The sequence below is a fragment of the Gorilla gorilla genome, chromosome 4 (genome assembly GCF_029281585.2).
Source record: "Gorilla gorilla gorilla isolate KB3781 chromosome 4, NHGRI_mGorGor1-v2.1_pri, whole genome shotgun sequence".
NCBI classification, from domain to species: domain Eukaryota; kingdom Metazoa; phylum Chordata; class Mammalia; order Primates; family Hominidae; genus Gorilla; species Gorilla gorilla.
The window spans coordinates 81,161,824-81,185,617 of NC_073228.2; the positions used below are offsets into that span (position 1 = coordinate 81,161,824).

Consider the following 23,794-nt stretch of genomic DNA (forward strand, 5'->3'; position numbering starts at 1 on the left):
CTTCCTCTAGGAAGCCATCCCTGACTCCCACGGGCTGTGAGGCTGGGTCACTTGCCGCTGTGGCCCCTGCTGATGGGGCTGGCTCTGGAGCACTTGGCGTACGTACATTGTGCCTCCCCCAGGGGCTCCTGGGGTTGGCAGGGGTGAGAGGGGGTGCCCAGGGAAGGAGTGGGCCTGGCATAGGCACGAGGCCTACCTCTGAATTTCTGAGGCCCCAGCCCTCCCTCTGCCCCCACACCTGAGGCCTTTATGGGCTAAGTCAGGTATGGAGCTGGAGTTTCCCTGCAGTTATTTTGGGGAGCAAAGCAGGTGCTGAGGTTAGTCGAGGACACACCTGGGCATCACTTCAGGCAGGTTACTCAGGGGCTTGACCCCATCCCTGCTGTGTCCCAGACACAAATGGCCAGAGATGACCCCAGAGGCATGGGAGGCTGAAACCCTCCATGGCTCCCAACTGCCCTGCTAGAGTCTTGCCTCGACCACTGGCATCCCCTCGACAGGCCTGGCCCGGCACTGCGATCTTTTGTCATCTTTTCTCCCCTGCCTGAGCAAATGCGACCCTCTCAGCAGCTGTAGGCCAGCCAGCCTTCCAGCCATTGCCAGGCCATTTCCTCCACCTGAAGGCCCCTCCCTGACAGCTTGGCCCAGGGGGATTGCTCCCGTTCATGCCCTCTGGCATGTCTGGATGGTCCCATTGGCTTACAGGGGCCTGGGGCACTGGCTCCAGCTTGTGGCCCTGGGTCGGATTCTCTCGTCTCTCTCCCTCTTCACACACCCCCCCTCCCTCTCCCCCTTAATTGACAGAAAGATCACAGAAACCTGCCCAATGTCACACAACCACGCGGGACATAGTGGGGCCTGGAACCCAGGCTGCAGCCCCAGATGCCGACTGGAAGCTGCAGCCTCTGTGGGGGAGGCTGGGAGTGCCTGGAGCCCGGGCAGGTGGCTAAGGACCTGGGTCGGAGGGGGCCTCGCCCAGCACAGGAAGCTGGAGGTGGTGGCAGCTTTGGAACTAACTTAAAGAGAGATAAAGAGGAAATACCTCTCATGCCCCACCCTGGCCCTGCACCTCCTTCCCTTCCCACCGCACAGCCACACACACATCTCAGCTCCCAAACTGTCCCTCCAGCCTGCTTGGCCCTGTCACCTGTCTCCATATCTGACTGAGTCCTACCATAACACCTCCATGGCTCCCCACATGGCTTGGCATTTGGGGGCCTCCTGCCAGTCCCACATGCCACAAGTTCTCGCTCATTGCTCTCCCTTTGCTCATCCTGACCCTCTCCCAGGGATGCCTTTCTCTTTTTCTACTTAACCAACTCCTACACATCCTTCAAAACCTCACTCATTGCCACCTCTTCTGAGAAGCCTTCCCTGAGAAATCACCTTAATGCTCACTGTCTTCCCATGTAGTATGTCCTTCATGTCCTCTTTCTCCCCCAGAACACAGCTGCTCTGACCCCTTGTGTTTCCAGCGTCACCCGGGCTGGGCTCCCTGGAATTGTGGCCAGTGTTTAGTGAATGACTTAAGTGGCTGTGTCTTGGGGCTGCCTCAGCTGCCATTTAAAGCATATCCAGTTGGTTTGCATAGATTTCTTGGGCCCCATGCCTGTTCTGAGGCTGGGCCCTGCCCCAGTCATTCTCAGGGCAGCAGTGTTGGCTGCCACCTGCCCAGAGCCCAACCTGGGACATCCCTAGGCTGGTAGGTCCCAGGCCCCAGGATAGCTGGGCCCCAGGCCCAGTTCTTGCTCCACCCTGGTACCAGACTCTGCTCTGCCAATGTCCAATTCCCCGCCCCCCCCCCCCAGACCCCAAAGGCAGGGCCTACAGGGTCTGCTTCCTGCCCAGTCCTCTCCCAGCCACCACCCAGGGCCGGGCCAGCTCTCAGCAAGAGCTCTAGAACCCTCCACCCTGAACAGATTGGAGCATCTGCCCTCCTTGAGTTATAGATAGGAAAACTGAGGAACAGACGGCAGGGACCTGCCTGAGGCCACACAGCAGCCAGTGGTGCAGCCAGCTGAAAGCCCAGGGCCTTGTCCTCTCTCGGGGACCTCCTGGACATTCTCCAGTGGCTCACGTCCTCAGTGTGGAAGCCTGGGCTTGCCCTGACTCTGTCCCCACTCTGGGGTAGTCCTCAGAACTCAGTCTCCTATGCCTGCCCAGGCTGGTGGCCTCTGTGGAGCCTGGGGGCCCCAGAGAGATGGACAGAGGCCCAGGAGTGAGGGGGTCCCATGGCCAGGAGAGATAGAGCCACGGGGATGGGATGGGGCTGTCCACTCACGGATGGGGCTTGACGCGGATGTAGTTCTTGGGAATAAATCCCTCGACACCCCGGAGCTCGGCCTTGTACCAGTTCTGGTCATCCTCCATGTTCAGGATCTGTGGGCAGGAGACACAAAGCCACTCAGTCACCGAGAAGGAACAACTGTCACCCCCGGAGGCCCCACTGCACGCCAGGCCCCAGGTGGGCCTCGCCTGCACCAGCTTCTGTGCCTACTCACAGAGAAGGGCTGGGGGCCTGGGACAGGACTTGCCCACGGTCACAAGGGCTGAATTAGAACCCCTCGTTCCTCAGTGCTGCCCATCCCCTGGCCCCAGGACAGCCCATCCTCAGGTGATTCACAGACTCCAAGGGAGGCACAGTCGGGGACCCGTAGGAGGCTTGGGGTGGCTGGAGCTGGATTCTCAGGCTCCGACACCAGGAGCCCTGCGGACCATGGGGTTTGCAGGAGCAGAACTGGGGACCTGAGTTCCTTCCTGGGTTGTGCCCCCGAGTTTGGGGGGCCCACAGCACTTACATGCCACGCACTGAGCCTTGGGGTGAAGGTCGGGGGACCCGGCCTGAGCACAGCCACCAGTGGTCACCTAGGGTCCCTCGCATTTAGACAGCTCAGGGGTGACAATTCAGTGGGGGGACGTCAGGCTCTGGGGAGCAGATAAGGGGGCCTTTGGTCTGAGACAGACTGGTTCTCAGCCCTGGCATGGCCTGCTGGGTCACACGGGCTCCTCTTCCGAGCCGCCTGTGAGGCCCCCATCACACCACAGGTGGGCCCGGAGGAACTGAAATAGCCAGAGCGGGGGTGGGAGTCCCTGAGGGGGAGCAACCAAGCGACCAAGGCGGGGCGGGGCCGGGCCTGGGAGGGGCACAGCATGAGGCCGGGGGTCCTGCCTCCATTCCCTGGGCACGCCTTCCGTGTGTCCCCCTGATTCTCATATAGCCCCCAAGGTCAACATCACCAAATGCTATTTTACAAATAACAAAACTGAGGCCCACAGGGGAAGTGACTTGGCCAAGGCCACGCAGCAGGGGAGAGGCAGAGCCTGTTTGGTCAGTCAGGACTCTGAGGCCTGGGGTTTTTGGCTCACTGGTCAAGGGGGTCCTGGCCCACCAATTTTTGCCTCCAGTCCTCTTTGTCACTGGACTCCAGCTTGAGGGGACATCTCTCCTGTGAGGGGACACCTCTCCTGTCAGTCCTGGAGCAGGTTCCAATGTCAGCTCAATCCTTCAGGGGTACTTTAGAGAAAAAATTGGGCACGGGGTACCAAAGGCCCAGGGCAGGCCAATACAGGGGCATCAACTCCAGCAGTGATATTTTGCCAAGAGTAGCTGGGATTGGCCTCCTAGGGCCCAGGCCTGAGGCCCCACCCTCACAGGTGGCCTCTGCACCCCCATCTCCACCCCCGCTTTGTCCACCAGGCCAGGCTGGCTGAGCCCCTTCCTTCCTGCCCCTGCAGCCTGGGCCAGGTCAGCAGACCCAGGGGTGAACGGAAGCAGGTGGCTGACTCAGGAAAACTTTCGCTCAACACAAAACAAAACAGGCCGGGCGCAGTGGTTCACGCCTGTAATCCCAGCACTTTGGGAGGCTGAAGAGGGTGGACCACCTGAGGTCAGGAGTTCAAGACTAGCCTGGCCAACATGGTGAAACCCCGTCTCTACTAAAAATACAAAAAAATTAGCCAAGTATGGTGGCACACCCTTATAATCCCCAACTTTCTCAGGAGGCTGAGGCAGGCGAATCACTTGAACCCGGGAGCTGGAGGCTGCAGTGAGCCAAGATCGCGCCATTGCACTCCAGCCTGGGCAACAGAGTGAGACTCCGTCTCAAAAAAACAAAACAACTCCCCCAACCTAAGGAGAAAATGAGGGCCTGTAGGCCACATACCACAGCCATGGATTCCAGGAGGATGCCCTGAAGCCTGGGGCTCCAGAACATTCTGTCTGCTTCTGACTCTCTCTGTGGCCTTGGCCTCAGTGTCCTCCCTCGTCTGTCCAATGGGTGCATTTATGGCCTGCCCTGCATGCAGCAGTGCGGACATTGGGTGGAATACATCTCATGCAGTCCCTGCTTCGTTTTGTCTCCTTGTCATCTGCACTCAGAGGACTCGGGAATGTCCCATTGGTTACATTAGCTAATTTCTTTTTCTTTTTTCTTTTTTTTTTCTTTTTGAGATGGAGTCTCACTCTGTCACCAGGCTGGAGTGCAGTGGCGCAATCTCAGCTCACTGCAACCTCTGCCTCCTGGGTTCAAGCGATTCTCCTGCCTCAGCCTCCCGAGTAGCTGGGACTACAGGTGTGTGCCACCACGCCCAGCTAAATTTTTGTATTTTTAGTAGAGATGGGGGTTTCACCATGTTGGCCAGGCTGGTCTCGATCTCTTGACCTCACGTTAACTGATTTCTTACTGCGAACATTGTTTGAAAGCCCCAGACCCTCTGAGACCGGGGAATTCTCACAAGGGAGAGAGGCCAACTCCTCCCTGGAGGAGTATCACTGCTCAAGGTGAGAGGCAGAACTTGGCCTGCCCCTGAGCCTTTGCCCACATGGTGCCCTCCACCCAGGCTGCCGCCCCACTTTACCATCCCAGCCCGATGCAGTTGCTGCTTGATAGTTGTTTACTGAGCACCTACTGTGTGCCAGGCACCCCACGACAGAGCAGGGAACAAGAAGCTCACATTCTAGTAGGCAGAGACAGACCATAAACAAGGGAAGAAACAAATAAGCAAGGTAGTTTAATGGAGCAGTAAGCGCTGTGAAAAATGGACATCAGGTGACAGATGGAGAATGTCTGGTTGGGTGGGAGCAGGGAGATTGTCAACACGGGACAGGTGGGGTGGTCCAGAAAGGCCTCTCTGAAGAAGTGACATGGAAGCTGAAGCCCGAATTACAAGAAGGAACCAGCGGTAAGAAAATGTGGGGAACAGGGTCCAAGACGGACGGAACAGCCAGTGCCAAGGCTCTGAGGTGGGGCCAAGCTCTGTCCCTGAAACAGAAAGGAGGCCAGGGTGTCTGGAGCTGAGGGAGGGAGGAGCAGATGTCATAAGACGTACGGGGGAGGACCAGGCTCTGAGTCATGGCCACTGCGTGGAGACTGGGCTGGGGAGCAGGGATTGTTGCGGGGAGGCCTTGGGAGCCACCACGCAAGCCCAGGTAAGTGACAATGGAGGCCTGGGCTGGAGGAGGGGCTTCAGGTAGGTTTTGCCAGAGTTGCCGACAAGACAATGACAGGCAGCAGAAAGTAGGTTCAGGGAGCCCAGGGCTGGCTGTGTTGGGCCTGGACCGTCGCCCTTTCCCATGGAGATGTCAAGGTGACATGGGCTTCCTGAGTCTGGGTCTCATCATCCAGGCTGCTCGTGCAGAGATGGGAGTGAAGCCACTAACCACATGCCCCTCCAGCTGGCAACAGCAGGGGGGTGCGTGCACCCAGAAACGCCTGGCCTATCAGGGAGGGAGGCTTTGTCCCAGGGAGGTGACGTTTGGGGCCATTTGTCCAGAGTGAGTCCACGAGCCAGAGTTTTCATCCAAGACCAAAGTTCAGATTTGAAGAACGGGCTTCGTCGCCCACTCTCCCAGGCTGGACTCAATCTGTAGGCAGGCAGTGCCATGGCAGGGGCTGGCCCACAGGGAGCACTGGAAAATACTTGCTGGACGAGAGGACAGGATGGTCGCGGAGCTCAGCTTCCACCCCAGCCACTTGATCCCTCCAAGCCTGGCTCAACGCCTCCCGCGCACCCCATTCCTATTCCATCACTGCCCCACTCCCTCCCAACACCTCACTTGGGTCTAGAGACCTCGAAGTGCTCTCAGATGAGAAACCAAGACTTGGATCCCCGCAGAGGGTCATGCCTTGGGCTCAGAGCCCCAGTGCTCAGCCTGGCCCTGTCCCCATCTGGCCACATGTCCACGAGGCCGACAGCCAGCACTGCAGTGACCCCAGGTGCCAGCACCCCAGCATAGAGAAGGAGGAATTGCTCCTCCTCCTCTGGACCCCAACCCCCAGCCCAGCCTGTTCAGACCAAGCGCAGGTTCCACAGCCAAAGGGACACAGGTTCAAAACTGACTCCATACCGAGCAGGTCATGTTGCCTCCCTGTGCCTCAGTTTAGTCACCTGTGAAATGGGGGTGCCAGTCCCCATTGCTTAAATGGTACATGAGGTGTGCTGCTGAGTTCGGGGCCTGGCTATAGCAGGGTGATGGCACAGGGAGCTCTCCCATCTTGTGCTTGAAGCTTGTGGCCAAGAGCAGCGCCCAGGGCTCAGTGCAGAGGAGCATCCAGTCTAACACCCATTGCTCCAGTGGGGAAACTGAGGCCCAGGGAAGGGCAGTCACTTCCCTAGTGTGGTTTACTGGCAGTTCCAGTGCACACGTCTTGGCATGGCCACTCCCAGAATCCTGGGCATGGCTTTCATATGCAAACTTTTAAGCAAGGACATTTCCAGAGACACATTCCACAGGCCCATGTGTCTAGACCGTCTTGGAAGGCTGCAACATCTGTCAAAAGCGGCCCAGACAAGGAGAAATGAACTGTGGTATGACTCTATTTTCCCTTTTCTCCACACTACTGGGAAGCTCATCCTTGACACTTTCATCTTAGCTATTTTAGCCCTACTAGGTTAGCATGTGTACTTATTTCTTTCCTAAGACCTTCTCTCTCTCCCTCTTTCTCGCTCTGTTCTCCATTCCCATACTCTGTCTCTCTCTCTAGCTCTCATTCTCTCCCTCTCTCAACAATTTTCTTTTCAAACTTTTTCCTGGAAAACTGGGGGTTGAACTAACTCCTGCCAGACACTGTGGTAATATCTCATCGAATCCTCACAACAGCCCCAAAGGAGGGTCATTAGTTATCTCCCCATTTCCTAGATGGAGAATCTGAGGCTCCGAGGGAAAAGGTGGCTTGTCCAGAGTCACACAGCCAATAACTGGAGAGGCTGGGCCTGTCTTCCAGGGGCCACAGTCTGCTTGGGACAGTCCCAGGCCCCCGGTTCCTAAATCCACCCCCACCCCGTGTGGGGCCAACTCAGCAGGCTCCAGCCCCCCTACCTTGAGTGTGTCTCCCTTGTTGAAGGCCAGCTCGTCGCTCTCTGTAGCCTGAAAGCTGTACAGGGCCACGGACTCCATGCCGCTGCTCGGGGCTCCAGCAGCTGGGCTCAGAGCTGGGCCGACAGCTTCCTGCTTCCTCTGCAGTCGAGGACCGTCTTCCTTTGTTTTGAGTGCGCGTTTGTTCTTTTGAAGTTGAGACTGAAACTGCTCCTGATGGGGGAGAAACAGGAAACAGACATGTCACAGAGCAGGGAGGGCTTGTGAGCCAGCTCCGTCCCTACCTCAGACCCCAGGTGCCAGGAATGGCCCTTGGGGAGTCTCCCTGAAGCTCTGGGAGTGGGGCCCCCTCGTGCCCATGTTTTATCATCCGTAAAAGTGAGGTGCCTGGAGGAGAAGTGCCAAAGCTGTCCTGCTGGCTCAGGCACTGAGTCTCATGGCACCAGATGCTGGCCCCCCTTCACCAATTTGCCAATGACTCTCCATCTTTTCCTAAACCCTGATGCCTCTTGTGATGCCCTGCCTCCTGCTCCTTCAATCCCAAGCTCCTCACCTGGCATTCAAGGCCCTTGCAATCCACCACCTCCACCTGCCCCTACAAACAGCCCCCATTCTCATCCTTTGTCATCCCCTTCACTCTAAACAAACCTAGGGCTTCAGCCACAGCAAGGGGCCACACCAAACTCTCATTTCAACCCCAGACTTTTGCACATGTGGTTCCTCTGCCTGGTGTTCTCCTCTTTCTGCTCCCAGGAGACTCCTATTCATCCATCAAAGACCAGCTCAGAAGGTACCTCTTCTGGTTTAGACACTGGGCACCTTAGGTGGGACTTAAATCCTAAGGTCAACAAGACTTGTAGGTCGGGCGCGATGGCTCATGCCTATAATCCCAGCACTTTGAGAGGCCAAGATGGGCGGATCACTGGAGGTCGGGAGTTCGAGATCAGCCTGGCCAACATGGTGAAGCCTCATCTCTACTAAAAATACAAAAAATTAGCCTGGCATGGTGGCATGTGCCTGTAATCCCAGCTACTGGGAAGGCCGAGGCACAAGAATCGCTTGAACCCGGGAGGCAGAGGTTGCAGTGAGCCGAGGATCCATCCAGGCTCAAAGCAATCCTCCCACCTCAGCCTCCAGAGTAGCTCGGACTACAGGTGCCCACCACCATGTCTGGCTAATTATTTGTATTTTTAGTAGAGATGAGTTTTCACCATGTTACCAAGGCTGGTCTTGAATTCCTGGACTCAAGCGATCCTCCTGCCTGAGATTGCGCCATTGCACTCCAGCCTGGGTGACAGAGCGAGTCTCCTTCTCAAAAAAAAGAAAAAAAAAAGAGAGAACTGTAAATAAATCTCTACCTTTCCTTAGTGGGTTTGTTACGAGCAGTGTTATCGGTGTAGCAATTCTGAAACTGTTTTGCAAGTGTTGCAGGATAGCGCACAAATGGACAAGCACAGCTATACTGTTTGGAACCAGGGTTCTCCCTGGGAAAGAAGGGAGACACAGACGTGGAAGGAAAACCAGGCAGAGCCCTGTGGTGTTGCATGGACACTGGATAAATCAGTGTGAAGTCACATTGTCTTTTTTCTGTAAAGAAGTTTTTCTTCCTTCATTTATATTAATATGGACTCATGGTTTCATATTTTAGCCAGTGGATTATAATCCATTACTATTACATTTATTTTGATGCTTAAAATGCCCCTGATTAGGCCAGTGGGGTCTCCTTCAAGCTGTCTCCTTATCCTTTTGACATGGACCCGTCATTCTATGAACACACCCTGACCTTCTGGCCAATAATAGAAGAATCGCTTGAACCTGGGAGATGGAAGTTGCAGTGAGCTGAGATCGCACCATTGCACTCTAGCCTGGGTGACACATCAAGACTCCATCTCAAAAAAAAAAAAAAAAAAAAAAAAAAAAATAGTTGAGAGGAAAGAAGAGAAGATGACAGCTGCCTGCCGCCCACTCTGGAGTCCCTGAGCTGACCAGGCAGGATGGAGCTGGCCCTGGCCTCACCCAGCTCCATTCCAGGGCTTCTCCACGCTGCCCTCTACTCAAAGACCCCTGCCTTCTGGCTGCCCCCGACCCCAAGGGTGACAGGATGTTATAAGGCCCCTCTTTCCGGCTCTGTTGCAGCTGAGGTTTCAAAGCCTCAGAATGATGCAATGGAGGGGTTGGGATCCGCCCCCGCCTCAGTTTTGAGGTGCTTCTAGCCATATGAGGGGAGGAAGACTTCCCCTTATGAAGCTGAATGTGTGTCCCCTGGGGCGGTGGGACAGATGCCGGGTTTATTTTTATGTGTTTTAGAAGTATGTATTCTCTGCCAAGTCCTTTACAAAGAGGTAAGTGACCAATAGTTGGTAGGTGGCAGGGCTGGGGTTCAAACCCAGGCAGGCCTGAGGGCCAAACCATGCCTACAACTCCTTCGCCGCATGGCCTCAACCCGAAGGATTCCTGCCCAAGGTGGCTCAGGCCAGAGCTGGGAGCCTGGGCTGCCTACTGTACAGTGAGCTCAAGGAGTGCAGTGAGGTAAGCAGCAAAGCTTTGTTGGAGGGTAAATCTGCCCTGATTCCGGGAGACCGGAGAGGACCCCACAAATGGGACCTGACTGAGAGGACCCTTGAAGAATGCAGCACCCCAAATGAGGCAGACGCTGGGGCCTGGAACGAGGGGCCATCGGAAACTGGAGGCTTGGGCCAGGCGCGGTGGCTCATGCCTGTAATCCCAGCACTTTGGGAGGTCAAGGCAGGCAGATCACTTGAGGCCAGGAGTTCGAGACCAGCCTGACCAACATGGTGAAACCCTGTCTCTACCAAAAATACAAAATTAGGCTGGGCACGGTGGCTCACACCTGCAATCCCAGCACTTTGGGAGGCCGAGGCAGGTGGATCACCTGAGGTTAGGAGTTTGAGACCAGCCTGGCCAACATAGTGAAACCCTGTCTCTACTGAAAATAAAAAATTAGCTAGGCGTGGTGGCGAGTGCCTATAATCCCAGCTACCTGGGAGGCTGAGGCAGGAGAATCACTTGAACCCAGGAGACGGAAGTTGCAGTGAGCCAAGATCATGCCACTGCACTCCAGCCTGGGCGACAAGAGTGAAACTCCATCTCAAAAAATGTATATACAAAATTAGCCGGGAGTGATGGCGCACGCCTGTAATCCCAGCTACTTGGGAAGCTGAGGCAGGAGAATTGCTTGAACCCAGGAGGCGGAGGTTGCAGTGAGCCGAGATCACCCCATTATACTCCAGCCTGGGCAACAAAAGAGAAACCCTATCTCAAAAAAAAAAAAACAAAACAAAACAAAATAAGGAGTTTTGGAAACCAAGGTTTTATTATGCAGATGAAGCCTCCAGGTAGCTGGCTTCAGAGAGAATATAGTGTAAATGTTTCTTATCAGACTGAAAGAGTCCGTTCTATCAGTAATCCCAAAAGTGAGGAGGTTATAACAAGGCATGTCCAGCTCCCCCTTCCCATCATATCCTGAACTCATTTTCAGGTTAACTTTGGAATGCCCTTGCCGAGAGAAGGAGTCCATTCGGATGGTTAAGGGGCTTAGGATTTTGGTTTTGGTTTATGGAGGTCCCTCAAAAGCTGCTCACAGGAGGAAAACTCATCACTGGCCACAGGCCACACCAGGCCAGGGCAGACCCAGCCACTGTCTCAGTGCTGAAACCCTAACCCCCTGTGATCAGCTGAGTAACAGCCCCGAAGACACCCAGGTCCTGATCTCAAGAACTTGGAATGTTCCCTTATATGACAAGAGGGACTTTGCCGGTGTGATTATGTTAAGGATCGTGAGATTGGATGGAAACTGCAATTACAATGCAGTTTGAGTTCTGTAATTAGTAGACTGGACTAGACTACTAGACCCTGGAACACTCCAAACAGGCTGACTGGGGAACTTTTTATCATCAGAGATTGGCTGAAACACCTGAGAGAACTCCCCGAAAAAAAATTTTTTTGAGACAGAGTTTTGCTTTTGTTGCCTGCACTAGAGTGCAGTGGCATGATCTCAGCTCACTGCAACCTCCGCCTCCCTGTGTCTACTTAAAATACAAAAATTGGCCAGGCATGGTGGCGCACGCCTGTAGTCCCAGCTACTTGGAAATAGAATCACTTGAACCTGGGAGGTGGAGATTGCAGTGAGCAGAGATCGTGCCACTGCACTCCAGCCTGGGTGACAGAGGGAGACTCTGTCTCAGAAAAAAAAAAAAAAAAAGAAAGAAAGAAAAGAAAATGAAGAAACAGGCCAGGCATGGTGGCTCACACCTGTAATCCCAGCACTTTGGGAAGCCAGAGCAGGAGGAATGCTTGAACCCAGTTCAAGACCAGCCTGGACAACATAGTGAGACCCCATCTCTACAAAAATAAACAACAACAAAAATAGGCCAGGCATGGTGGCTCTCACCTGTAATCCCAGCTACTCAGGAGGCTGAGGTGGGAGGATCGTTTCAGTCCTGGATTTCAAGGTGATCGTGAGCTATGATCACACCATTGTACTCCTGCCTCTGAGGACAGAGCGAGACTTTGTCTGGAAAAAAAAAAAAGAAAATGGAAATGAAGAAACATGGATTCATGAACATCTATGAATATTTGGTTTAAAAAGGTGAGGCCATGGTGTTTGCACTGAGATCATGGCCCCTCTTGCCCTTCCTCTCAGCTCAGTGAGGCTGAGACTCCACTCTGGACAGCTGCAGCCAAGAACATGGGGTCCCCTGCTGCCTCCAGACCAGGGAAACAGGGCTCCCTCTGCCCCCAGCTCCCAGTAGGAGGGCTTTCCTCCCAGGAAGAACAGGACATCAATTTCCTATTCTACCCCCAGCCACCTGTTGCTGAGACTAAGTCCAGGATGAGTGTAGCCAAGAGTTGGGGGCCCCCTTCTTGCACCCAGCCCCACTCAAGGAACAGAGGCTCTGCCTTGGGTGCAGTGTGCTGCGAGTGCTGGGGTCCTGATCACTCCGGCCCTGGCTCATGTGGAAGTAGCTCGACAACAGGAGAGGCAAACTTTGAGGACCTCGGCCATTGTCCCCACTCCCACCAAGTCCTCAGCCCCTAGCGCAGGGTGTCACTCAGAGAGAAGCTTTCCAAAGTCTCCACCCCCAGCTCCAGGGCCCTGGCTCAGAGAGATTTTTGTCTAATGAAGAAACAGGCCATAAAAAAGAGACTTCCTAATCTCTTCCCAAAGCAACTGACCTCATTTGCTGCAGAGAACGAAGAAATTCAAGGCAAAAGTTGCTTTTGTTTTGATTTTGGTTAGGTTTGTTTAAGAGTGCAGTGATGCGATCTCCGCTCACTGCAACCTCCGCCTCCTGGGTTCAAGCGATTCTCCTGCCTCGCCCTCCCGAGTAGCTGGGATTACAGGTGCCTACCACCACACCCAGCTAATTTTTTTTTTTTTTTTTTAGTAGAGACGGGGTTTGCACCATGTTGACCAGGCTGGTCTCGAACTCCCGACCTCAGGTGATCCGCCCACCTCAGCCTCCCAAAGTGCTGGGATTACAGGTGTGAGCCACCGCACCCGGCCCAAAAGGTGCTTTTGAGAATAGTAGAGATTATGGTGAGAGATAATTAGGAGAAGATTCAAGACACAAGCTGAACTCTAGGCTGCTCGTTTACAGGAGAGAACAGGGAATAGCACCAGTAGAGGGAGCCCTCCTGAGGTCAGAACAAATAGCAGACATTGACCTCACACACTATTTCTTCCAAGGAGCCAAACTTGATAGGATCAGTGTGTAGAGCAGGGCATTATAGGAAATTATAAAGCAATCCATTGGCAACTTGCGGAGCTTATTTCAACCAAGCAAGGATTAAAAAAAGAAGGGGTGGGTGCAGTGGCTCATGCCTAAAATCCCAACACTTTGGGAGGCTGAGGTGGGTGGATCACTAGGTCAGGAGTTCAAGACCAGTCTGGCCAAGACGGTCAAACCCCGTCTCTACTAAAAAACAAAAAATACAATAATTAGCCGGGCGTGGTGGCAGGTGCCTGTAATCCCAACTACTTGGGAGGCTGAGTCAGAGGATTGCTTGAACCCGGGAGGCGGAGGTTGCAGTGAGCCGAGATTGTGCCACTGCACTGCAGCGTGGGCGACAGAGCGAGACTCCATCTCAAAAAAAAAAAAAAAAAGAAGAAAGAAAGAAAAAAGAAAAGAAAATTTGCATAGCTTAACAGCTGGATATGGTCAGGGAAAGAGGAAGAGAGCCTTCCAAAACCACTGTCATCCCAGAGTAACTGCAGGCATACTCAAAGCTGGGCCCCCTGAGAACGACCTTAGAAGCTGAACATCGTAGGGAAGAAATAGACTTCACTAAAACAATCCAGCCAGTCACTAAACAAATGAACAAGAAAATAATAACAAGCCCAGGGCAGGGGAGACTCATACCCAGAATTGCTACAATGTATTATTTAAATGTCCTGTTTCCAAAAAAAAAAAAAAAAAAAAAAAATGAAGCCTGCAAAAAATTTAAAAAACAGGAAAGCATGACCCATAGATAGGGGGAAATGCAGGCAAAGGAAACTGCCTGTGAGAGGGCACATGTTGATTTATCAGAAAAAGACTTTAAAGTAGCCATTATACACACGTTCATAAAACCAAAGGAAACTGTGACTAAATAAATAAAGGAATGTATGATGATGGTGTTTCATCAAATAGAGAATACCGATAAAAAGATAGAAATTGCCAGGCACGGTGGCTCACGCCTGTAATCCCAGCACTTTGGGAGGCCGAGGCGGGTGGATCACGAGGTCAGGAGTTTGAGACCAGCCTGGCCAACATGGTGAAACCCTGTCTCTACTAAAGATTAAAAAAAAAAAAATTAACTGGGTATGGTGGTGCATACCTATAATCCCAGCTACTCGGGAGGCTGAGACAGGAGAATCCCTTGAACCTGGGAGGTAGAGGTTGCGGTGAGCTGAGATTGCACCATTGCACTCCAACCTGGGTGACAGGGCAAGACTCCGAATAAAAAAAAAAAAAAAATCGAAATTATAAAAAAAACACCAAATGGAAATTATGAAGTTGAAAAGTATAGTAACTAAAATAGCCGGGTGCAGTGGCTCACCCCTGTAATCCCAGTACTTTCGGAGGCCAGAGATGGTGAAACCCCATCTCTACTAAAAATACAAAATTAGCCAGGCATGGTGGCGGGCACCTGTAATCCCAGCTACTCGGGAGGCTGAGGCAGGAGAATCGCTTGAACCCGGGAGGCAGAGGTTACAGTGAGCCAAGATCACGTCACTGCACTCCAGCCTGGGCGACAAGAGTGAAACTCTGTCTCAAAAAAATAAAAGAAAAGAAAGAAAAGAAAAGTATAGTAACTGAAGTAAAACATTCATTAAAGGGATTCACCAGCTGATTTTGAAATTCATATGGAATTGCAAATGATCTACAATGGCCAAAAAAATCTTGATAAAGAAAAAAAAAAATGGCTGAGTGTGGCGGCTCGCGCCTGTAATCCCAGCACTTTGGAAAGCCCAGGCGGGAGAATCACTTGAGCCCAAGAAGTCAAGTCTGCAGTGAGCAGAGATCGCATCACTACACTCCAGGCTGGGCCACAGAGCAAGACCTTGTCTCAAAGAATAAAAACCAGAAACAACCAACAAACAAATAACAATAATTAAATAAAAATAAAAAACGTAGGGGTACGTTTTCACGCCTTGTATTTGGCAATGGAACCTTTGATATGATACTCAAAATACAAGCAATGAAATGATAAATTGTATTTTATCAAAATTAAAACTTTTGCTCATCAAAGGACACTTTCAAGAAAGTGAAAAGACAACCTACAGAATGGAAGAAAATATTTGTAAATAATAAATCTGGTGAAAGTTTCATATCCAGAATACACAAGAACTCATAGAATTCAATACTAGAACACAAACAACAATTTAAAACACAATTTAAAAATGGGCAAAGGATCCTGAAAGACTTTTCCCCAAATAAGGTATACAAATGGCTCACAGCTCCTGAACAGATGCTCAACCTCATTTGTCATTAGGGAAATGCAAGTCGAACCCACAATGACACACCCTTCACATCCCTAGGATGGCTATTAAGCCATGCCTGCTGTCTTGATGACCCCTGCCCCTGTCTGCCCCCCTGTCCTTGCTGGTGCCTGAGCTCCATTGAGTGGACTCATTGCTGGCTCCTGGCACTACCAAGCTGGAACCTGGAATATCTTGGTGTCGCTAGAGTGAAAAGACTCATTAATCATGGTCAGTCAGATCCTTCCAGGGCTAAGAGACCAGCCAGGGTGGCCTCAGCTTCTTCTCCCTAACTCTGGATCCTAAAAAGGAAGCCCTGGCTGGGCGTGGTGGCTCACGCCTGTAATCCCAGCACTTTGGGAGGCCGAGGCAGGAGGATCACCTGAGGTCAGGAGTTTGAGACCAGCCTGGCTAACATGATGAAACCACATTTCTACTAAAAAAAAATACAAAAAATTAGCCAGGCATGGTGGCATGAACCTGTAATCTCAGCTACTTGGGAGGCTGAGGCGGGAGACTCACTTGAACCCGGGAGGCAGAGGTTACGGTGAGCCAAGATTGTGCCACTGCACTCCAGCCTGGGCGACAGAGCAAGACTCCATCTCAAAAAAAAAAAAAAAGGAAGCCCTGAGTTCTACCCAGTTTGGCCCTTTGAGGGTGAGAGATCCCACTATTACCCAAGCCTGGCTGTTCTGGGTATGTAAGTTGGGGGACAGTGGGGATCACAGTTCAGGAACCACTCCCACAGCCCCAAGAGCCTCCCTAACCCCACCAAGTCCACCTTTGACCTGTTCTCTGAGCTCCAAATGCCTCTTGGGCGCCATCCCCTGGACGTTTCTCAGATGTGTAACAGCCCAGATAAAACTCATCATTGCTGGGCGTGGTCGCTCACCCGGCACCCGTGACAAATAAAATGTTTTTTTAAAGTATCTATAGGCTGGGCATGGTGGCTCACGCCTGTAATCCCAGCACTTTGGGAGGCCAAGGTGGGCAGATCACGAGGTCAGGAGATCGAGACTATCCTGGCTAACATGGTAAAACCTCGTCTCTACTAAAAATACAAAAAGTTAGCCCGGCGTGTTGGCACGCACCTGTGGTCCCAGCTACTTGGGAGGCTGAGGCAGGAGAATCGCTTGAACCCAGGAGGCGGAGGTTGCAGTGAACCGAGATCGTGCCACTGCACTCCCGCCTGGGCTACATAGCAAGACTCCATCTAAACAAACAAACAAACAAACAAACAGACAAACAAAAACACCACATTTTATTTGGGCCAGGCTTGGTGGCTCACGCCTGTAATCCCAGCACTTTGGGAGGCCAAGGCGGGCGGATCACCTGAGGTCGGGAGTTGGAGACCAGCCTCACCAACATGGAGAAACCCCATCTCTACTAAAAATACAAAATTAGCCAGGCATGGTGGCACATGCCTGTAATCCCAGCTACTCGGGAGGCTGAGGCAGGAGAATTGCTTGAACCCGGGAGGTGGAGGTTGCGGTGAGCTGAGATCATGCCATTACACTCCAGCCTGAGCAAGAAGAGTGAAACTCCGTCTCAAAAAATAAAAATATATATTTGTGGTTAGGCATGGTGACTCAGGCTTACACCTGTAATCCTAGAACTTTGGGAGGCTGAGGTAGGAGGATTGCTTGAGGCCAGGAGTTCAAGACTAGCCTGGGCAACATAGCAAGATCCCATCTCTACAGAAAAGTAAATTTTTAAAAATTACGACATTTTGAGCTGCATGATGAAAAAAATTTAAAAAGAAAGAAAGAAGGGCCGGGCGCGGTGGCTCACGCCTGTAATCCCAGCACTTTGGGAGGCCGAGGTGGGCAGATCAGGAGGTCAGGAGATCAAGACCATCCTGGCTAACACGGTGAAACCCCATCTCTACTAAAAATACAAAAAATTAGCTGGGCATGGTGGTGGGTGCCTGCAGTCCCAGCTACTCAGGAGGCTGAGGCAGGAGAATGGCGTGAACCATTCTCCATTCTCGGAGCTTGCAGTGAGCCGAGATTGTGCCACTGTACTCCAGCCTGGGCGACAGAGCAAGACTTCGTCACAAAAAAAAAAAGAAAGAAAATTGGCCAGGTGTGTTAGTGCACACCTGTAGTCCCAACTAGACAGCGTGCTGAGGCGGGAGGATCTCCTGAGCCCAGGAGTTCAAGGCTGCAGTGAGCTGTGATCGTGCCACTGCTCTCCAGCCTAAGATATGGGAAAAACCAAAGCGTTTTTCTTTTTTGTTTTTTCTGCTGTCATTGTATGAAATAGTCCATAGGTTTCCATTATATCCAGTTATAGAGGGTGTTACTGAGTTATGGATTTTCTGCCTGCTGGATCTGTCCGTTTCTGATAGAGGGACATTGAAGTCGCCAACTATAATAGTTTCTCCTTGCAGTGCTGTCGCTTTTTCCCTCACATATTTTGATGTTCTCTTGTTAGGATCATACATGTTAAGGACTGTTATGTCTTCTTTGAGCATTGACTCCTTAATCATTATGTAATGCCCTGTCCTTATCCCGGATGACTTTTCTTTCTCTTTTCTTTTCTTTTTTCTTTTCTTTTTGAGACAGGGTCTCTGTCAACCGGGCTGGAGTGCAGGGATCTCGGCTCAATGCAACCTCTGCCTCCCACGCTCAAGCGATTCCCGTGCCTCAGCCTGCAGAGTAGCTGGGATTACAGGCTGGGATTACAGGCTGGGATTGCCACCACGCCCTGCTAATTTCTGTAGTTTTAGTAAAGACAGGGTTTCATCGTGTTGGCCAGGCTGGTCTCGAACTCCTGGCCTCAGGCGATCTGCCCGCCTTGGCCTCCCAAAGTGCTGGGATTACAGGTGTGAGCCACTGTGCCTGGCCTATTCCTGATGACTTTCCTTGCTCTGAAGTCTGCAGTGTCTGAAATTAATATAGAGACTCCTGCTTTCTTTTCATCAGTGTTGGCATAGATCTTTCTTTATCCATTCGCTTTTAATACATATGTCTTTAAAGTGTCGTTCTTGTAAGCAACATATAGTTACGTCTTGTTTTTTGCTCACTCTGACAATCTCTTTTATTTTTTTTTATTTATTTTTTAAATTTAATTTAATTTTTTTTTTTTATTGATCATTCTTGGGTGTTTCTCGCAGAGGGGGATTTGGCAGGGTCATAGGACAATAGTGGAGGGAAGGTCAGCAGATAAACAAGTGAACAAAGGTCTCTGGTTTTCCTAGGCAGAGGACCCTGCGGCCTTCCGCAGTGTTTGTGTCCCTGGGTACTTGAGATTAGGGAGTGGTGATGATTCTTAACGAGCATGCTGCCTTCAAGCATCTGTTTAACAAAGCACATCTTGCACCGCCCTTAATCCATTTAACCCTGAGTGGACACAGCACGTGTTTCAGAGAGCACAGGGTTGGGGGTAAGGTCACCGATCAACAGGATCCCAAGGCAGAAGAATTTTTCTTAGTACAGAACAAAATGAAAAGTCTCCCATGTCTACTTCTTTCTACACAGACACGGCAACCATCCGATTTCTCAATCTTTTCCCCACCTTTCCCCCCTTTCTATTCCACAAAACCGCCATTGTCATCCCGGCCGGTTCTCAATGAGCTGTTGGGTACACCTCCCAGACGGGGTGGTGGCCGGGCAGAGGGGCTCCTCACATCCCAGTAGGGGCGGCCGGGCAGAGGCGCCCCTCACCTCCCGGACGGGGCGGCTGGCCGGGCGGGGGGCTGACCCCCCCCACCTCCCTCCCGGACGGGGCGGCTGGCCGGGCAGAGGGGCCCCTCACTTCCCAGTAGGGGCGGCCGGGCAGAGGCGCCTCTCACCTCGCGGACGGGGCGGCTGGCCGGGCGGGGGGCTGACCCCCCCACCTCCCTCCCGGACGGTCTCTGTCTTTTAATTGGTTCATCTGGACCACTGATATGCAAAGGGATGTTGATATAATTGGATTAATAGCTGCCTTTTTTTGTTTTTACTGTTTTCTATTTGTTGCCTTTGTTTCTATTTTTGTCTTCCACTCTTTTTCTGCCTCTTGTAGTGTTTTGCCTTTGGGGTTTTTCTTTTTTTATTTTCTTTTACTTTCTTTCTTTTTTTTTTTTTTTTTGAGACAGAGTCTCCCAGGCTGGAGTGCAGTGACGCGATCTCACCTCACTGTACTCTCTGCCTCCCCGGTTCAAGCAATTCTCCTGTTTTAGCCTCCCAAGTAGCTGGGACTACAGACACGCACTGCCACGCCCGGCTAATTTTTGTATTTTTATTAGAAATGGGGTTTCACCCTGTTGGCCAGGATGGTCTTGATCTTCTGACCTCGTGATCCACCTGTCTCAGCCTCCCAAAGTGCTGGGATTACAGGCATGAGTCACCACACCCAGTCTATTTTTTTTTTAAGTTTTTTGTTTTTTGTGTTTTTTTTTGAGATGGCATCTCGCTCTTGTTGCCCAGGCTGGAGTGCAATGGCAAGATCTCTGCTCACTGCAACCTCCGCTTCCTGGGTTCAAGTGATTCTCCTGCCTCAGCCTTCCGAATCGCTGGAATTACGGGAGCCCGACACCACGCCCAGATAATTTTTTGTATTTTTAGTAGAGATGGGGTTTCACCATGTTGGCCAGGCTGGTGACGAACTCCTGACCTCAGGTGATCCACCCGCCTCAGCCTTCCAAAGAGGTTAGATTACACGCATGAGCCACCACGCCCGACCCTAAAAGTATTTTTTTTATAGAGATGGGGTCTCCCTCTGTTGCCCAAACTGGTCTCAAACCCCTGATCTCAAGTTACTGCCTGCCTCAGCTGCCCAAGTAGCAGGGATTACAGACACAAGCCACCGCCCCCGGCTCTATTTAGGAACATCTTAGTTCCAAGTTTTGGCAATTATGGATAAAGCCGCTATAAACATATGTTTGCAGGCTTGTGTGGACATACATTTTCAACTCATTTGGGTAGACACCAAGAGCTGCATTCCAGCTTGGGCAACAAGAGCGAAATTCTGTCTCAAAAAAAAAAAAAAAAAAAAAAAAAAAACAGAAATGTAGGCCGGGCATGGTGGCTTGCACCTATAATCCCAGAACTTTGGGAGGCCAAGGCAGGCAGATCACTTGAGGTCAGGAGTTCAAGACCAGTCTGGTCAACATGGTGAAACCCTGTCTCTACTAAAAATACAAAAATTAGCCAGGCGTGGTGGCGCATGCCTGTAATCCCAGCTACTCAGGAGGCTGAAGCATGAGAATGACTTGAACCCAGGAGGCAGAGGTTGCAGTGAGGCAAGATCGTGCCACTGTGCTCCAGCCTGGGTGATGAAGTGAAACTCTGTCAAAACAGAAATTATTCTCTCGCAGTTCTGGAGGCTCAAAGTCAGGAATCAAACTGTTGAAGCCTCGAAGGGGGATCCTTCCTTGAGTCCTCCAGCGTCTGGAGGCTACTGGCCATCCTGGTGTTACTCAAACACCAGGGGTTCCATCTAGGGCCTGCTGCTCACCTCACAGAAAGCCAATCACTGAGACAACGATTATTGCCAAGGAAGAAGGCTTTAATCAGGTGCTGCAGCTGAGGGGATGGGAGGGATTCATCCCAGGAATGCAGGGGGTGGTTCAACATAAGAAAATCCGTTAACGTAATGTACCGCATTAGTAGAACAAAGGGAAAAAAACAGTCATTCCAGCTGACACAGAAAAAGCATCTAAGAAATTCTAACATTTCATCATTAAAACATAGGGAAAACTATGAAACGAGGGGATTTGCCTCAACATTATAAGAGGTATTTGTGAAAAACCCACAGTTACCATCATACTTAAGGGCGAAAGACTAAAAGCTTTCCCCCTAAGTTCAGGACCAAGACACAGAGGTTCACTTTTACCACTGCTAGTCTGCTAGTCAGTGTGGTTTTTTTTTGTCTTGAGACGGAGTCTTGCTCTGTCGCCCAGGCTGGAGTGCAGTGGCGCGATCTTGGCTCACTGCAGCCTCTGCCTCCCGGGTTCAAGCAATTCTCCTGCCTCAGCCTCCCCAGTAGCTGGGATTACAGGCGCGCGTGCCACCACGCCCGGCCAATCTTTGTATTTTTAGCAGAGACGAGGTTTCACCATGTTGACCAGGATGGTCTTGATCTCCTGACCTGGTGATCCACCCGCCTCGGCCTCCCAAAGTGCTAGGATGACAGGCGTGAGCCACCGTGCCCGGTCCAGTTGTGTTTTTACGCACTAGCAAGGAACAATTCAAAAATGTAATTAAGAAAACCGCTGGGCGTGGTGGCTCACGCCTGTAGTCCCACCACTTTGAGAGGCCGAGGCGGGTGGATCCCTTGAGCCCAGGAGTTCAAGACCACCCTGGGCAATGTGGTGAAACCCCCTCCCTACAAAAAAATACAAAAAATTAGCGGAGCGTGATGGCATGTGCCTATAATCCCAGCTACTCAGGAGGCTGACGGGGGAGGATCACCTGAGCCCTGGGGGTCAAGGCTGCAGTGAGCTGTCACATCATGCATCATTGCACTCCAGCCTGAAAAAGGAGTGAAATTCTGCAACATGTCACAACATGAACGAACCTTGAAAACGTCATTCTAAGTGAAATAAGCCAGATACAAAAGGACAATATTGCATGTTTCCACTTACAGAGATACCTACAAGAATCAAATTCATAGAGACGGAAAGTAGAATAGTGGTTAAAAGGGTCTGGGCAGAGGGAGGAAAGGGAAGTTTGTTTTATGGGTAGGGTTTCAGTTTGGGATGTCGAAAAAGTTCTGGAGATAAATAATGGTGATGGTTACATGCCAATGGCTACGCGAATGTACTTAATGCCACCGAATTGTATATGTGAAAAATGGTTAAAATGGTAAATTTTGTATCTATTTTATACCATCCCCCCTAAAAAAAAAATTGTTTTTAAGAGTCAAGATCTCACTCTGTCTCCCAGGCTGGGGTGCAGTGGGGTAATTGATCAAAGCTCACTGCAGCTTTGAACTCAGCCAGCTTCCCTGACTCAAACGATCATCCCGCTTCAGCCTCCCGAGTAGCTGGGACTACAGACGGTGCCATCACGCCCAGCTCATTGTTGATTCCCCCCCTCCCTTGGTAGAGACGGGATTCCGCTATATTGCCTGGGCTGGTGTCGAACTCATAGAACAAAGGATCCTCCCTCCTGGGCCTGGGCGTGGGCTCGCAAAACGCTGGGATTCCCGGATTACAGGCGGGCGCACCACACCAGGAGCAAACACTTCCGGTTTTAAAAATTCAGTTTGTGATTGGCTGTCATTCAGCATTATGCTAATTAAGCATGCCTGCTTTTAAACGTCTTAAAACAATTTTTAAACTTACCTTTCCACCTAAAACGTTAAAATTTGTCAGGTGATAATATTCGAAAAGCTGTTATTGCCAAACTATTTTCCTATTTGTTTCCTAATGGCATCGGAACTAGCGAAAGTATCTCGCCATCAGTGAAAAGTTTGCGGCAGATGTAGAGCTAGCAGAGGCTGCGAGGAGGTTGCTAAGACTATACTTTCAGGGATCATTTCTATAGTTTGTGACTAGAGAAGTTTCTCTGAACGTGTAGAGCACCGAAAACCACGAGGAAGAGACGTAGCGTTTTCTCCTGAGCGTGAAGCCGGCTTCATGGTGTTGCTTCGCGGCAACTGCCGTCAGCCATTGATGATCGTTCTTTCCCCCGCATGCGGGAGTAAGAGGGAGAAAACGCGGTCTGAGTGGTTTTTCTTTTTCGATGGTTCAATGATAGAGAACAACTTCTAAGCTCTCGGGTGTCAGCGGGCTGGTCTTCGCTCGTGGTGGGCATGTCGCGAGAGAAGGTTTTTTCCGCTTTGTATTTCACCGGTGATGGCTCTTGTGTTTCGCGGGGGTGGTTTGTTCATTTTAGTTTCGGCGTAGGGGGGATGCTGTGTGGCACCTCCTGCTGTCTCTTTTTGCATTTTCTCCCATTCTCGCTACCTCTCTTGTCGCCGTTTCGCGCCCGCCACTCCCGCCCTCAGACGGGGTCTCCGGGTCTCTTGTTCTGTCTGGCGCCCAGGCTGGAGTGCAGTGGCGCGATCTCAGCTCCTAATAACATCTGCCTCCCGGGCTCAAGCGAATCTGCTTAAGCCCTCCCGAGTAGCCGGGGGTTAAAAGGCGCACACGCCACTCCAGGCTGTTTTTTTTTTTTTTTTTTTGCAGAAACGGGGTGTCACCATGTTTATATAAAGCCAGGCTGGTCTCGAACTCCTGATTCTCAGGTGATCCGCCCGCCTCGGCCTCCCGAAGTTCTGGGATTACAGGCGTGAGCCACTGCACCCGGCCCTTCTATTTTTTTAAGTAGAGACGGGGTCTCACTCTGTTGCCCAGACGGGTCTCAAACTGCTGATCTCAAGTGACTGACTGTCTGGCTCAGCTGCCCAAGTATCTCAAATGACTGCCTCAGCTGCCCAAGTAGCAGGGATTACAGACAAGCCACAGCCGCCGGCTCTATTTAGGAACATCTTAGTTCCAAGTTTTGGCAATTATGGATAAAGCTGCTATAAACAGGTGTGCATGTTCTTTTGTGGACATTTTC

The 23,794-nt window shown here is 51.4% G+C and overlaps 1 protein-coding gene and 1 non-coding gene across 2 annotated transcripts in view; one reads left to right on the forward strand and one right to left on the reverse strand.

Moving 5' to 3' along the window:
* Positions 1-23,186, reverse strand: part of LOC129533355 (GRB2-related adapter protein-like) — a 45,058-nt gene extending 21,872 nt beyond the window's left edge. The window contains exons 1-4 of the mRNA XM_055385964.2: positions 22,573-23,186; positions 11,727-11,849; positions 7,319-7,528; positions 2,282-2,379 (exon numbers count right to left, since the gene is read on the reverse strand). Coding sequence (XP_055241939.1) covers positions 2,282-2,379; positions 7,319-7,396 — 176 coding nt within the window. The 5' untranslated portion in view covers positions 7,397-7,528; positions 11,727-11,849; positions 22,573-23,186. The remainder of the gene's footprint in view (positions 1-2,281; positions 2,380-7,318; positions 7,529-11,726; positions 11,850-22,572) is intronic.
* LOC129534005 (small nucleolar RNA U3) lies at positions 22,744-22,960 on the forward strand. Its single transcript, XR_008680417.1, has one exon. It is a non-coding gene; the product is annotated as a small nucleolar RNA U3 (small nucleolar RNA).
* Positions 23,187-23,794: the final 608 nt, after the last annotated feature.